This window comes from Petaurus breviceps, unplaced genomic scaffold (assembly GCF_028583685.1).
Source record: "Petaurus breviceps papuanus isolate PSGF00001 unplaced genomic scaffold, PetGlider_PUasm1.0 103, whole genome shotgun sequence".
NCBI classification, from domain to species: Eukaryota; Metazoa; Chordata; class Mammalia; order Diprotodontia; family Petauridae; genus Petaurus; species Petaurus breviceps.
Genome location: NW_027185588.1, coordinates 3515118 through 3528679, shown reverse-complemented (window position 1 = coordinate 3528679; position 13562 = coordinate 3515118). Strand labels below are relative to the sequence as shown.

Below are 13562 nucleotides of genomic sequence, written 5' to 3'. Positions count from 1 at the left end.
GTGGGGCCTCGCTCAAGCGTTATTGGATCTCTTCGGTGTCACGTGAGTGCGCAGGCGCAGTGCCTTCCTGCCCGCTCTCTCACACAAAGCCCAGAAGCGGAGAAAATGGCGGCAGGGGTGGAAGCGGCTGTGGAGGTGGCGGCGACTGAATCCAAAATGGAGGAGGAGAGCGGTGCGCCTGGCATAGTAAGCGGGAACGGGACTCCGACCCCCAAAAGGTGAGGCTTCTTCGTCCTTCTCGGGCCTGGGGCTCCTAGGAGAGGCGCCTGGCATTAACGGGGCCTGTGCCGCCTGGCGTTCCCCGCGGCCCCGGCTCCGTTAGCTGTGCTCCCTCCCCTCTCCACGCGAGGCCTCTGATCCCTCCCGCCCCACCCTCCTCCTACTCCTCGAGTCCCCGTCCTGCTCCCTGCTCTGCCTCCATCTGCCCATCTGCCCACGGGGCCCTGGCATCCCCCTCCATCCGCGCGGCCCAGTCCTCCCTTGTAGCCCCCCCCCCAATCCCATAGCCTCAATTTGATTTTCTTTTCCTCTTCCCCACACGAGCGGTCCCCTCCCACTCCCCCAACGCTACCCACGCGGCCCCGTTCTTCCTCCCACAGCCCCAATCTTTTTCCCACCGACCCCCCTGCGCGGTCTCGATCCTCGCGGAGCCTCATTCCTACCCCCCCCCCCCCAGGCCCCCTACCCCTCCCCCCCCCCGCCCCCTTCTTCCCCCCCCTCCCCCCCCCCCATCTCCTCCCCTCAACTTACCCGCGTGGCTCCAGGCCCGGCTCATTTCCCCCACTTGCAAATGAGAAAAGTGGCCTTTGTGTTCCACCCCGGGCGCCGGGCTATCCGGGGAAAGGTAGGGCGCTCGCTGCTTAGGGACAGGCCGCACGCGCGCGCGCTCCCCAGTTTTTGTCCGCCCTCCTCCCAGGCCTCCACCCCGCTCTGCTTCCCGGGGGGACTGATCGCTCCGTGTTTTATCCCCACCCTCTGGCCGGGCCATTGTACCGGAAAGAACCGCCGGATTTACAGTAAGGGTTTGGATTCGGTTGCTGTGCTACTTAATGCTTGTGTGACTTATCAAGGTTCACTCCCTGGGCCTTAGCTTCCTCTTAGGAGGGAGTTGGACGAGATAAAATCAAAATTCATTCCAGTCTCTTTGCTCAACTCTTGCCTGGTCCTCATTTATAGCTTTTTCTCTTTTTGACCCTTTTTCCTGCTCCTCCCAGTTGGGGGAGGGGGTTAGGGTGCTGTTTACCCCGATCTTCCAAAAACCTTGGTCCAATTAGATGACCTAATTGCTGTTTATTTTCCCAGAGTTGCTAAACTGCGATTTAAACCCTGACCATGAGAAAGTAGGTGAATTTCTGACTGTGCAGCTGCATTTCTCGAATGTAAAGATAATTTGATGGCAACTTGAAAGCTTAAAGGCTGGTCTAATATTTCACCTGATACTTTTTAAAAATTTGCCTTTTTCCTAAGAGGAATTAAACTTAATGAAGTTTTTAAAGCAAAGGCATTCATAATGGATTACTGTGTAATAATCTAGTACCAGAAAAACCTCTCAAAAGATATTTTCAAATGTTAATTGTAGTACATGCAAGCTATAGCCCTGACTAGTTCATTTTTCCACTCTTTGAGGAAAGGAGGCAGGAAAGTTATTCCTTTTACAAAGGCCCTGGAAGCAGATTAAAGGCCCTTACTTCAAGAATTAGAAGAACTTCACTAACGTAGCCCGTAGTGTGGCATAGTGGGAAGAGCACTTGGATTTTAGTTTTAGCCTTGCTGCTCCATCCCTGATCTTGCCTTTCTTGTTTAATGTAAACTTAAACATCAACATTTCTTTATTAAAAAAGCAATCATATATGAAACCATGAGTCTATTATGTGCAGCTTGGGTTTTTTTTTTTAAAGTAATAATTAAACCTAATATGGTAATACCAACACTGCCCTGTTTATCTTTTGTCTCTTTCTGAAATTCTGCTCTCTTCTATACAACTTCTGAGAATACTTGTCTTTCTGAAATTAGGCGTTTTTCTGTATTTCAGTTAGAAGCTAGAGATTACACTAAATTATTTGAAATTAATAATTATATTTTTAATAGGGTGACAGATAAGTTAGTTTTTGTTCTGGTTTTGCATAAGCAGGCAGTATGTGATGATATTTTAAAGGAGTCATAAAGGGGATGTCTATGATTTAACTTGGTAACAAGTATTGAATGTTAGTATCAAAATGAGCTAAAGCCAATGTGTGATCTTATTTATATTTTTAAAAATTCTCAAAAGATAATTTTCAAATGCTAATTATAGTACATACAAGCTATAGTCCTTATTAGTTAAAATTTAATATCAAAGTAATTATTTTGCAAGAAGCATTTTGAGAAAATAATATCTACTATCCATCCTGACAATAGTTGTAATTTTAAAAGATTTTCTGCATTGTGGCATTTTTATCGTGCTTTAATACTAGAGTGTTTGAATTTGTGTTCATAATACAAGATTTTTAGAGCTAGAAAAGCATTAGAACTTTTTTTTTAGGTAAAGAAACTTAAAACCCAGAAATGTTAAATTTATGAAGGTTTTGGTTACATCATAAGCAAGTTGCCTTTTCCATCAGCTAGTGGTCCTTAGTGATGTTGCTGAACATGTAGGAATTGTGTGCCTTGAGTTTATTCTCAGGAAGGACTATCCATATGATATAGAGTTAGCCTGAAACCAGAGAAGCAGCACTTGTAAGTGATTGGGCTACTTCACCAAAATGCCTTTAAATTTCCGATTCTCTTTTAGCTGAAGTCGGTTCCTTGTACTGTTCTATAATAAAGAAATGAATAGTATGGAAAGATATTTCGTTATATAGCATGAAATATATAATTATTACAGTAATTTTCAGAATCTAATTAGACATAATATTTTTTGTTTTTGTTGTATGCCAAGACTTTGAATATACACCCCTGTGGTCTGTATGTGCTTGATGAGTTATGGGGATGGAGAGGTGGTGGTCTGTTGCTAAAGAGAGCCTTTAAAACCCCCCCCCCCAGCCTGCATTTGACCTTGAAAAGTTTTGCCCAATTATGAGTCTGGGAAGGATTAAGGGTCCAAACCCTCAGTTTCACTTTTCCTTGAATCCCAGTCTAGTTCTATAACCTTTAACCAGACTTTGTGGTCTGAGGGGGGAGGGAATAGATTTATGTATTCTGTTTTCTGCCTAGCCTATCTAAATTAACAGGTCTTTAATACTACTTCTGAATGAATGGAGAATACTATGGTACAAGCTTAAACTCTCTTAACTCTGTAGCTGATTTCTTCTGTGTACTGATAGTAAGTACCTGTAGTTTATACCTGTACTGAGGAAGAAAAGTCCTTGTACTGCTGCAATGGAATGAATGGCTAAAAGCACATAAAGTAAGTTCAGACCATTTATCTTATATAGGATGGTGTCCTAAAGAGGTCAGAATTATATGGGCCTAGTAACTAAACAATGATAACTATTCCATGACCATAAGCCTCTTATTTTAAGCTAGCTGTTTCGTAAAAGCATGCCATTGATTATAGGGAGATTTGTGCAAAGCCATGGATGATGCTCTTGTGTGTGATCTGCATGTGGTGGAGGCAGCAGCAGCATCTTTGAAGTCCAAGAAAGAATGATCAAATGTATAGAATTTTGTGTGTGACAAAAGACTTGTTTGGATCTTGTTGTTTCTAAAATGTGTAGTAAGAAATTGTTTTTCTTGTTTAAATTTTGGTTCTTTCCTGGGTGTTACATATAAGAGCTTTAGATCCTTCACATAGTGAAAAGAGTACACAATGAAAAATAAGTAAACAAATAGTTTGGAAACAAAAGGTATTTGAAGGAAAGGAGAAAATCATATGCTATATTAAAGTATTTCGTAAGCAGCCTCCACTCTTTATACCCATGAGATTGTTTCTCTACAGTCCTTTCCAGTGGTGTTCAATTACTGTAGTTTTTCACCTTGATTTTCCCAGCTGGAAAGTAGATGGGAGGGAAGAGGGACTGTTTTGATGTCTTAGGTGAATATTAGTAAATAGGTTTCAGTTTTGTGTTCGTGTAGTACCATAGTTTGACATTAGATGATTCTACCAGATCAAGAATTAGTAGTCTTCTTTAATAGTATAACTGCTTTAAGTATGAATGTAAAGATGTTCGTTTATGCTGTACACTCACAGGTGTATTTTTTCTTTCTAATATAGTGAAGGTGAACGATCAAGTCAAAATGAGAAGAGGAAGGAGAAAAATGTGAAAAGAGGAGGGAATCGATTTGAACCTTATGCCAACCCTACTAAAAGATACAGAGCCTTCATTACAAATATACCATTTGATGTGAAATGGCAGTCCCTTAAAGACCTGGTCAAAGAAAAAGGTAATGGTATTGGTGTTGAGTAGGGTAAAAGGTTGGTCTGTCATCTTTCCTTATGGCTATTCCTCGGTTATAATTTAATCTTTTGGCAGTTGAGGCTGTTTGGGGTAGATAAAGTGTTTTTTTGTTTTTTTGTGTAGGCTTTAGAGTAAAGCCCTTTTTGGTTTTTCGTGGTCATGCAACTGCGTGTCAAAGAGAGTAGTTTGTGTGGTCACGTGGCCTACAAATGATACTATTGGCTAAATAATGGATTATAGGGCTTCGATTAAGTTTGAAAGGAGCCTTTTTGTCTTAGGGAATATTTTTTTTTTAATTATCTACATTAGTGAGGATTTTTGAAGCCTTTAATGCAGTTGGGCAAGGTAGTTTGCTGATCCTGGTACAAGTGGATGTCTGTCCTAGAATCTAAATTCAGTAGCTTGACTTGTTCTTGGTCTAAATTGAAAAACATTCCATAGCCATTTTTATGTAAAATACAGAGTAGAATGGAGACTTGATGGCTCAAAATAGGCATCTGCTTGAAATTTAGTGCCTCCAGATGATCAATGGTTGTGGCCCTGGTAACAACTTTTAAATTTAAGTTTAATCTCCTCTAGCATGGGGGGAGGGGGGGTAAGCAGCCTAAACAGCACTGTTGCCATACAGCATCTGAGACCTTTCTTTATGGTATTTGGTTTTTGATCCATTTTCCACCCCCTTTCTACATGTCCACTTTCTCTACCTCCCATTCCAGGTTCTCCTTTCCCTACCTTTTGTATTCCTCTCTGTTTTCTTATTCCTTTTACTTTTTTATAGAAATGGTTTAACCTTACTGGTGGCACTCAGATAAGAGGTTGCTTGGGCCCTGTGCTAGAATAAAGTGTTGGTAGAGGGTGGGAAAAACAAATTTTGTGTATTATGTTGAACTTTCCCTTCCTAGAGACTAATTAGTCAAGTTACAGGTAATGGGTTTTCTTGAAGGATTGCAGGGTATTGGGTTGGGGGTGGGGTGGGAGGGGACATTCATATTGAAAGCAAATATGTGAGCTTGATTTTCAAACCGTAATAGTTTAAAATTACATGAATTGATGTTGCTTTTGGCTGGCCATTTTGGTATGGTTAGGGTTCATCACAATTAGTTTTGCAGTTATGAATGATCCACAGAGAGTACTGCACCATAACTGAATTTCACCATGATATGCAAGAAATATTATTAGGCAATATGAATATATGGTTTTTTTTCCTAAGTACTATAAATGCCGTTCCAAGTATTATGTGGTTTCTCTCCAGATAACATGGATGGAAAAATGTTCGGTGTGAGATTTTGTTTTCCTGCCTTGATCAGCCAAATCATTCCTGCCATGCTCCTAGGGCAACAGTGAAATTTATTCATTTTGTCTGAAGGACTTGTCATGTTACATCCCAGATGCATTGTTCTTGGTTTTTGGGACTGCTGCTTCAACACTGTTTAGAATTGCTGTACAGTACAGTTGGGTCTTATTCTAACTAGTCTTTGGAATCACTCCCAAAATTGTGCTCTTGTGATTTGTTTGAACCACTGAATTGATATTTCTTTTGATACATAAGGTATAGTAGTTCCAAGAACCAGGAATGTAGCTTTGAAAATGTAATTGTTAGAACTCTGTAAGAGACTACAGGCCCAATTTTTTCATTTTTTAGGAGTGTGTGAACCAGTTTTGGGACATAAAGGAGAAAGTAGGTGACATTTTGACTGCTTTACCATTCAGCAATTAAGTTTGGAAGATCTAAAGCTAGTAGCAACAGTGAAGTGTCTGGATGTAGAAGCAGTTCACCTCAATTTGCCATTTTGCACTGGATATATCAAGTATGGAGACGGCATGGTGGTTTACTCAGATTTCTCCAAACTGGTTCTCATAGTCCCCTGGTGCATTGCTTTGAATGCCCGGTTCAGTCATTTTGTGTATTTTTTTGGTGGTGAAATTTAGAATTACAGGTGTGCAGTAAATCAATGTTTTTAATGAACTGTAAAATGTTCTTGTTTAGAGCTCCCCTGTATTGGTTAATGAATTTGCTGTTGAACTAAATAATTGTCAGCAGTATTGGACTTTTGGTAAAGGGGTTCATAAGAAAGAGAATGAAAGTTTTGGTTTTTTTAAATGGTATACCTAGTTTCAGTGTGTGAAGTCTAAAAGAGAATATGAATGCAAAAATAACCATTTTTACCATGTTTACCTACCAAATGACTCTTTAAAAGATAAAGTATTCTATTGAGATGTCTAGGAGCCCTTTTTTCCTCTCCACATTTTAGCATCCCAAAAGTTATTTTTCATTGATTACAGTAGATTTTTTTTCACAGAAATGCTTTACATGTGTTGCAGATGTGTTTTATGAAAATTGGCTATTGCTCAGTATAGAAATGCAGATAATACATTAATTTAAAAGCTTTAGAAAAGATGATAGTTGTATATAGTAACAAATGAGCCACAATTCAGTGATAAGTATTTAGAATATTGGCCCTGGTGAGAGTCAACTACTACTTTAGCACAGCAGTTAATAGGTGAGGTTAACGTTGTCTTATGGTTGCAAAGCACTTATTTGACACATTGTATCACTTTATTACACACACACACACACACACACACACACACACACACACACACAGCCATACACACCGGAGATGGGGCAGAAAATATCCCCATTTTATAATTGAGGAAACTCAGGCATAGAAGTAGGAACCTAAGTTTTTTGGGCTAGTATACCATGCTACTTAATGCTAAATAGGGATGAGCTGGGAGCAGCTAGGTGGCGCAGTGAGTAGAGTGCCAGTCCTGGAGTCAGGAAGACCTGAATTTGGATCCGGCCACTTAACACACACCCTCCCCCCCCCAGCTGTGTGACCTTGGGCAAGTTAACTTAACCCCAGTTGCCCTCCAAAAAGCTAAATAAATAAATAGGGATGAGGTGTTTTTTTTTCCGAGTGATCTCATATTAAGGCTACACTTCTTTAACATCCTCCTTTGTTACATATGTGTGTTTTCCCCTTACCCTTTTTAATTTTCTTCCTATAAATCTACCTATTCATTATATTGAGTTAATCTATAAGACAAATAATTGTGCCTTGGCATTTTTCCTAGGCATGTCTTCTTAAGAGTCCATAAACAAACCTTATGCTAGATAACTAGACCATTGTTCTTTGTAGCTTTGGCTGATTAGTGAAGATATAGCATCAGTTTAGCTTTGTTGTCCTTTTTTAAAAAAATTAGCCTCTAAATTTGAAAACTATATAGCTGACTATATAGCTATGTATATATATATATATATCTCCACTACATATATATATATATTAGCCTAAATAAACCTAGCATTAGTGTTATGAATCAGTTTTCCCTTTTTTACTCCAACTACTTGCCCACACTACACATTGTGTGGTTTTGATCTTATTTCTCTAGTTTTTTAGGTCTTTGATTCACATTGCTTAAGTAATCAAAATATTTTATTCCCAGTCTATTTTCTAAATGTTAGGTGATTAGTTTATTTCTTTTATGTTAAAGGTTCTAGATTATTAACCAGTGACATGATAAATTGTGAAATAGTCTTGAAAATTAGACTTTTGGAGAGTTGGGACTTTGTGTGACTTAGAAACTTTATCCATTAAGGAGAGATTTTTGGCAGACTTGGAACTACAGCTACCAGTAATCCTATTAAAAGGAAGGTTTCATAGAAGTGTTCCCCATTGGGAATTGGAAGAGGGCTACTGGTCTTTTGGAAGGATTAGAAACATTCTCTATTTTCTTTTCTTTACCAGTGCCCTTCTCTTTCCTAGGATTCTAAGATTTAGAGTCTGATAAGAAGGTTTAGCTACCCAAAACACTTATTTTGACTGCTCCTAGATAAGATTTCTCATTCTTTCTTTGCTACCATGCTGATTTTTGCTGGATGGAGTAGTGAGCAGTCCTGTATCAGCAGCAAGGATACTGGGTAGAAAAGTTAAAAGAACAACTTGCCAAAAATAATTTTTAAATTCCCTTAAAATTTCAAGAGTCGAACTAATTTCAACTACTTTAATATTAGATTATTTGAGTTAAAGGTGATCTAGGAAACTTAAATTTAATAGCTATCAGTTATAGAATGTTTTAAGGCTTGTATGAAAATGAGATTGTAAAATCTCTATCCCTCGATGAAGAAAATCCATCTCTCAGCATCTAGCTCACTTGGACTATCTGGGGAATGGGGCAGATGGAGCCAGAGGCAGGACTGTGGACCACCAGTAAGTTCTTCATGGATCACAGTCTAAGGAAGAAGAGAAGGCAGGTCAGTAGTATTTATTCTGAGTACCACATATAGCAGTGGCCAGTTTACCTCGGTAAGCAAAGATTTATTTATTGAAGTGCTTAATCCTTCCTTAATAAAATTTGTGCAGTGTTCTAAATAAATTTCAAGTTATTACAGGCTGAAAATAGACACATGCACGTGCACATACACCCCTGGAGCAGAGTTAGGTTAGCAAAAATATTTTTATTTAATTTACATTAATGTACCGACATTGAAAGTTTTATAGGGCAAATTTGATATAATCCCTTCCTTAACTCCTCTACACAGTTTTCCTTAATAAGAGTCTAGCTTGCTGGTAGGAGGAATTAGGCTGACTCCTATAATTGGGTTCTGCTATTTGGAAACCTCAGTTAATGTGAGTAGACATAGATAGACATCTGTGGGGTTGATAATCAGAAGCCTGGGAGATGAGCCCAACATTATGTTGTTGACCTTTTGCATCATTCTGAAGGGTAGGGCTATCTCAACTTGGGATTTGGGGAAAAGGAAGCTTCTGGTTCAGTTTTCTACATCCTGTCAAATTGTCTTGGGCAAATTTAAATTATTTTGTCACACATTATGAATTCCCAGAAGAGGCATCCTAAAGCCAGTTTTAAACCATGGCTTCTTTGAAATATTGGGTGTGGACAATTGACTTGTGAGGTGAGAGGCGTGTTCTGGGTTTTTTTTTTTTTTTGTTGTTGTTGGTTTTGGATTGGGATTTCAGTTTTTTGTGGGTTTTTTTTTTTTAATGCTACAGTATATCCCCTGTTGTCCATAAAATCTCGGGTAGATTTTTATTGTAATACTTAAGCATGAGCTCTCTTCACTGACACTGTATTGTCTACATTACATCCCTTCATCTCATTGCAGACTAAGGAAGAAAAGGGGAAGCATATCCCTTTTTAATCAGAGTTGGGTAAACACTAATAGCTTTGTACATTTAAGATTCATGCAAATAAATTTTAGTTCTAAGGGGCTGTCTCCGTTCTTTGATTTGGATTGAATGTTGCTTGTAGCAGCAAGATTCATTGATTGTTCCAGTGAGAAAGTGGTTTTCCTTTTTTTTTTTAATGCATGATAAAGGAGGCCATCTTTGGGATTTTTCATAATTTTGTATTCATGTTCTTCAGTTGTCATAGAATTGCCTTTTGCATAATACTTAAAACTGGATACAATCTTAAATTTTAACCAGAACTTATGTAGCTACTAGAACAATTCCTGCCCCCACCCATAGGAAAAGGGGGGGAAGAAGAAAGCAAGGGTGTATTCATATATTTATTATGTGCTTACTGTGTACCAGGAACTGTTCTGAGGAGAGGCGCACATTGGTGGTTTTTATCAGGTATTGTTACCAAAGTCAGTTGCTGGCTGTTCCTTCTACCTGAAAACACTTTTTATTCAAAAGTTTTTGTGGATTTTTTAGCAAATTTTATTTTTAAATTCATCTAAGTCGTTTTAACTACTATGCTAAAGTACTCTTAAAAAAAAAAACAAAAGGCCATTAATTTGCTAAAGTCTAACCTAGTTTCTAGAAACCCTCTTAAGATAGAACTGGTATCTCCAATGCAGGGTAAACTGAACCCTAAAGTTTTGCCGAGACCTCATTGTTTGAAGATGTTGAATGAGAACTAAGATAGTCCAGCTGCTTTCCTGATTAAATCTCAAAATAATTAGAAACCAAGGTAGAATTTTGTTGAAATCAAAAGCTACATGAAATAAATAAGTAACCTTCTTTTTCATTTGTAATCTAGAAGAAAAGAGTGTTATAAAATGTCTATATGACCATGGAAGGAGGGGAGGTATGGTTTGGATAGATTGGTCTTGGCTTTTAGGTAGCAGTCACATTGTTCTATAAAATGTTTATGGAGAACGTGGACGCTGACTTTTAACATGCACCAATATTTGAAATCTGGCAGTAAGTTATAGCTGATTTGAGTCACACCTTGTAATTCTTTTTTTTTTAAAGGACATTGTTAAATGGATCACGTTCTTAAAGTTAATAAACTTGGGGTTCGTCTTACAGTTTGACACAATATGTCATTAAAATAGAGACAAGGGCTGTTGGTCCTCTAATGGCTGCTGCTGTTGAAATGAATGGCAATTGAAAAAAAAAACTGGCCTTGTGGAATTGTTTTTGTTTTTATTTCAAATGGTAAAATGGGGGCCATCTAAATTTAGTAAAGTGTACTTAGGCTTTTGGCTAGACTGTTTTATTTATGCTTGGGCATTTTTCATTTTATACTATACATAAACCCATGCATATTTGCAAAAAGTTAAAATTTGTCACAAGGTCCAATGATTTTTTGAAAATTATTTTTCCTTTAGTCATCTCTCCCTCTGCTTTCTGGCACACAGTATTGCCTGTCTAGCTGTTCTGGGAGACTTTAGATAGGAGAAAGTACCCTGGATATTAGACTTTGGCTAATTTGCTTGTTTTAACCATAAACACTTTATAGCAGTTATTTGGTTTTATTGACTATATGTTGGAAAGCAAAGCGTTCCTCTTTTACCTGAGAAAATGCTAGTGTCTTTTCTTGACTTTTAAAATAATTTGCTTGTCATATCAAATTCAAAGTGTTTGTCTATGAAGAAAGGATATGAAACCTGAATAGCTTGTTACCTAGCCCCCCTCTAAACTTGTACATTTGTAGAAATACTCAAAACCAAATGAAGATGAACTTGGTCTTTGGCACTATTAAACTAATTTTCTTTAAACTTTGGGGAAATAAAAACCCTTGGCTTAGATATAAGACTACCTGATTTTTTTAGCCAGATTTAAAAAATTATAGCTTCAATAAGCCATCTCCTTCAAACTCAGCAGCCATTTTGGTAGTTGTATTCTTGGTGGTAAACAATCTGGTTATGGTGGTCATGAATTGGCAATCCAAACCTAGAGGAAAACCTGCAGAATTAGCTTTTTGAAATGCTCTTTAATTTTAGCCTTTTTGAAGATCAGAATTCTATAAGGCTGTTTGCTGTAGATGTAAAGTGAGCATAAAATTTTGGTTTCTTCTTTCTGTTACCGAAGGGAGATATTGAAAGCAGCAGGAGTAAATAAATGCCTATCATAATTCGTGAAGAGAATCTAAATGCTGCTCTGGTTTTGTGTTTTTGTAGCAAACCAGTTGAACTTTATTTCCAGGATAAAGTGCTGAGCCAAGATCTATGTGCTCATTTGGATCTTCTATTTAGTGGCATTCTAATATGTACTGTTCACCTGCATTCTTTTTAAACAGCCATCAAAATATGTTTTCCTTCCTTTCCCAAAAAGTTAATGTGCAGACATAGTTCCTATAGATTTGGATTGCCTCTAGTCATGAATGAGTATTCCAGACAGGAAATTGATATCATGAGAGGAAGTCTGTGGAAATTGCTTGTTTGTGGTGGGAGGAAAATCAAGGACATATTGTTAAACTAGTCTTACCTACCTTTACTGCACACCTGTAATGCCTAGCTTGGTGGTTTAGAGAATATGGAGTGTTTCTGGGCTTTCTTATAAGGCAGAGGCTCCATACAAGGTTGCTGATGATTGTTCTAAATTCCCATTGTTTTCTTGGCTTTTCTCCCTTGGTATATGTGTCGTCTGGAATCTGATTTGTAGTTGGTGAGGTAACATACGTGGAGCTCTTAATGGACGCTGAAGGAAAGTCAAGGGTAAGTGTTTGAGAGAATTTCTTCTGTGGATTTACTACATGACAAATGTAACTGTATGGTGGCGTGGAGTGGAATGAATTCAGGAAGGTAGTGAGTGCTATGATACCAATAGGTAATATTCGACATTGCCATACTTTTGAAAGGGGGTGGGGAGGGTTTGCAAATGGGGGTCCCACTGCTCCAAATGGTTGTCCAAAGAGCTTTTGGCATTCTGTTTGGATGTTTAATTTGGGTAACTGGGGACCAATAGTAGCATCGTCTCTTTGTTAATAGAGGAGTTGGCTGTGTGTGAATTATGCATGGAACTCTGGCGGTGGCATATTAATGTAAAACGTGTGTTCTTGTTCTAGAAAATGTTATTTTTGGTTGTTTGCTGAATTTGTAAGTTGTGTGAAAAACCGTTTCTGAAAAGTTGCCCTTGTGCCAGTAAAGCATAAATCATATACTTAAAACTTGAAAGTTTAAAATTGGCAAATAGATATTAAACTATTTTCTGTTGAGTGTATGTAATAGGATGGCATAGAACAATCAATAGGACAAGCTTATTTAATGTATTGAAGGGATGGATTTAAGATGAGTAGGACAAGGAATTGATTGACTACAGAGGGGAGCAGATCTAAAGTTTGTGGAGTGTTCTTGGAGAACCTGAATTTAGGTCTGCTTATTACAACTTCAGAAACTACAAGGCAACCCTGGTAATGTGTAGAAGCTAGGATATCATGGAGTCCAGCTTTTAGTAAGGAAGGATAGGTAAGATACTTCTTCTGTCACCTTTCCCCTTAAAAGGGCTATAATTTTTAAACTAATTTTATGTGAACTTTATTTTTAGTTTGTTTTTAAAAAAAATGTTTTCCTTGAACTTACTTTCTTGTTTTTTTCTTTTTCTCTTTCCTTGCCCTTCTGGTTGGTCTGTGGCTGCTTCTAAAGGGATGTGCGTAAGTATTCTTTAATTATTTATTGATGATTAGGTTTTCAAAGTTAACAAGATATTCCATTAATATTTTTTTATATTCTTTATAGTGTTGTTGAATTCAAGATGGAAGAAAGCATGAAAAAAGCTGCTGAAGTTTTGAACAAGCATAGTCTAAGTGGAAGACCTCTGAAAGTCAAAGAAGTAAGATTTTTAGTACCTCTGAGATTAATTTATGGAACCTAAAGAGTGACATTTTTACGTAGCACTTCACATTCTTGAGATGTCTAATTGGAAATACTCCTGCTCCATTTTCCTGAAAGGAATCGCTGATGGGTCATTCAGCTAACTAGTAAGTGTCAGA

The 13562-nt window shown here is 38.0% G+C and overlaps 1 protein-coding gene across 2 annotated transcripts in view; it reads left to right on the top strand.

Annotated features, from left to right (window-relative positions):
* The first annotated feature begins 4 nt into the window (after window positions 1-4).
* Window positions 5-13562, top strand: part of HNRNPM (heterogeneous nuclear ribonucleoprotein M) — a 39415-nt gene continuing 25857 nt past the window's right edge. Inside the window, exons 1-5 of one of the 2 annotated variants that reach the window (XM_069097326.1) lie at window positions 5-218; window positions 4193-4362; window positions 12236-12288; window positions 13216-13223; window positions 13309-13402. In XM_069097326.1, the coding sequence (XP_068953427.1) occupies window positions 106-218; window positions 4193-4362; window positions 12236-12288; window positions 13216-13223; window positions 13309-13402 (438 nt within the window). In that variant the 5' untranslated portion in view covers window positions 5-105. Of the gene's footprint in view, window positions 219-4192; window positions 4363-12235; window positions 12289-13093; window positions 13224-13308; window positions 13403-13562 lie in introns of those variants that run through there. The other variant, XM_069097252.1, reaches the window with a different exon arrangement.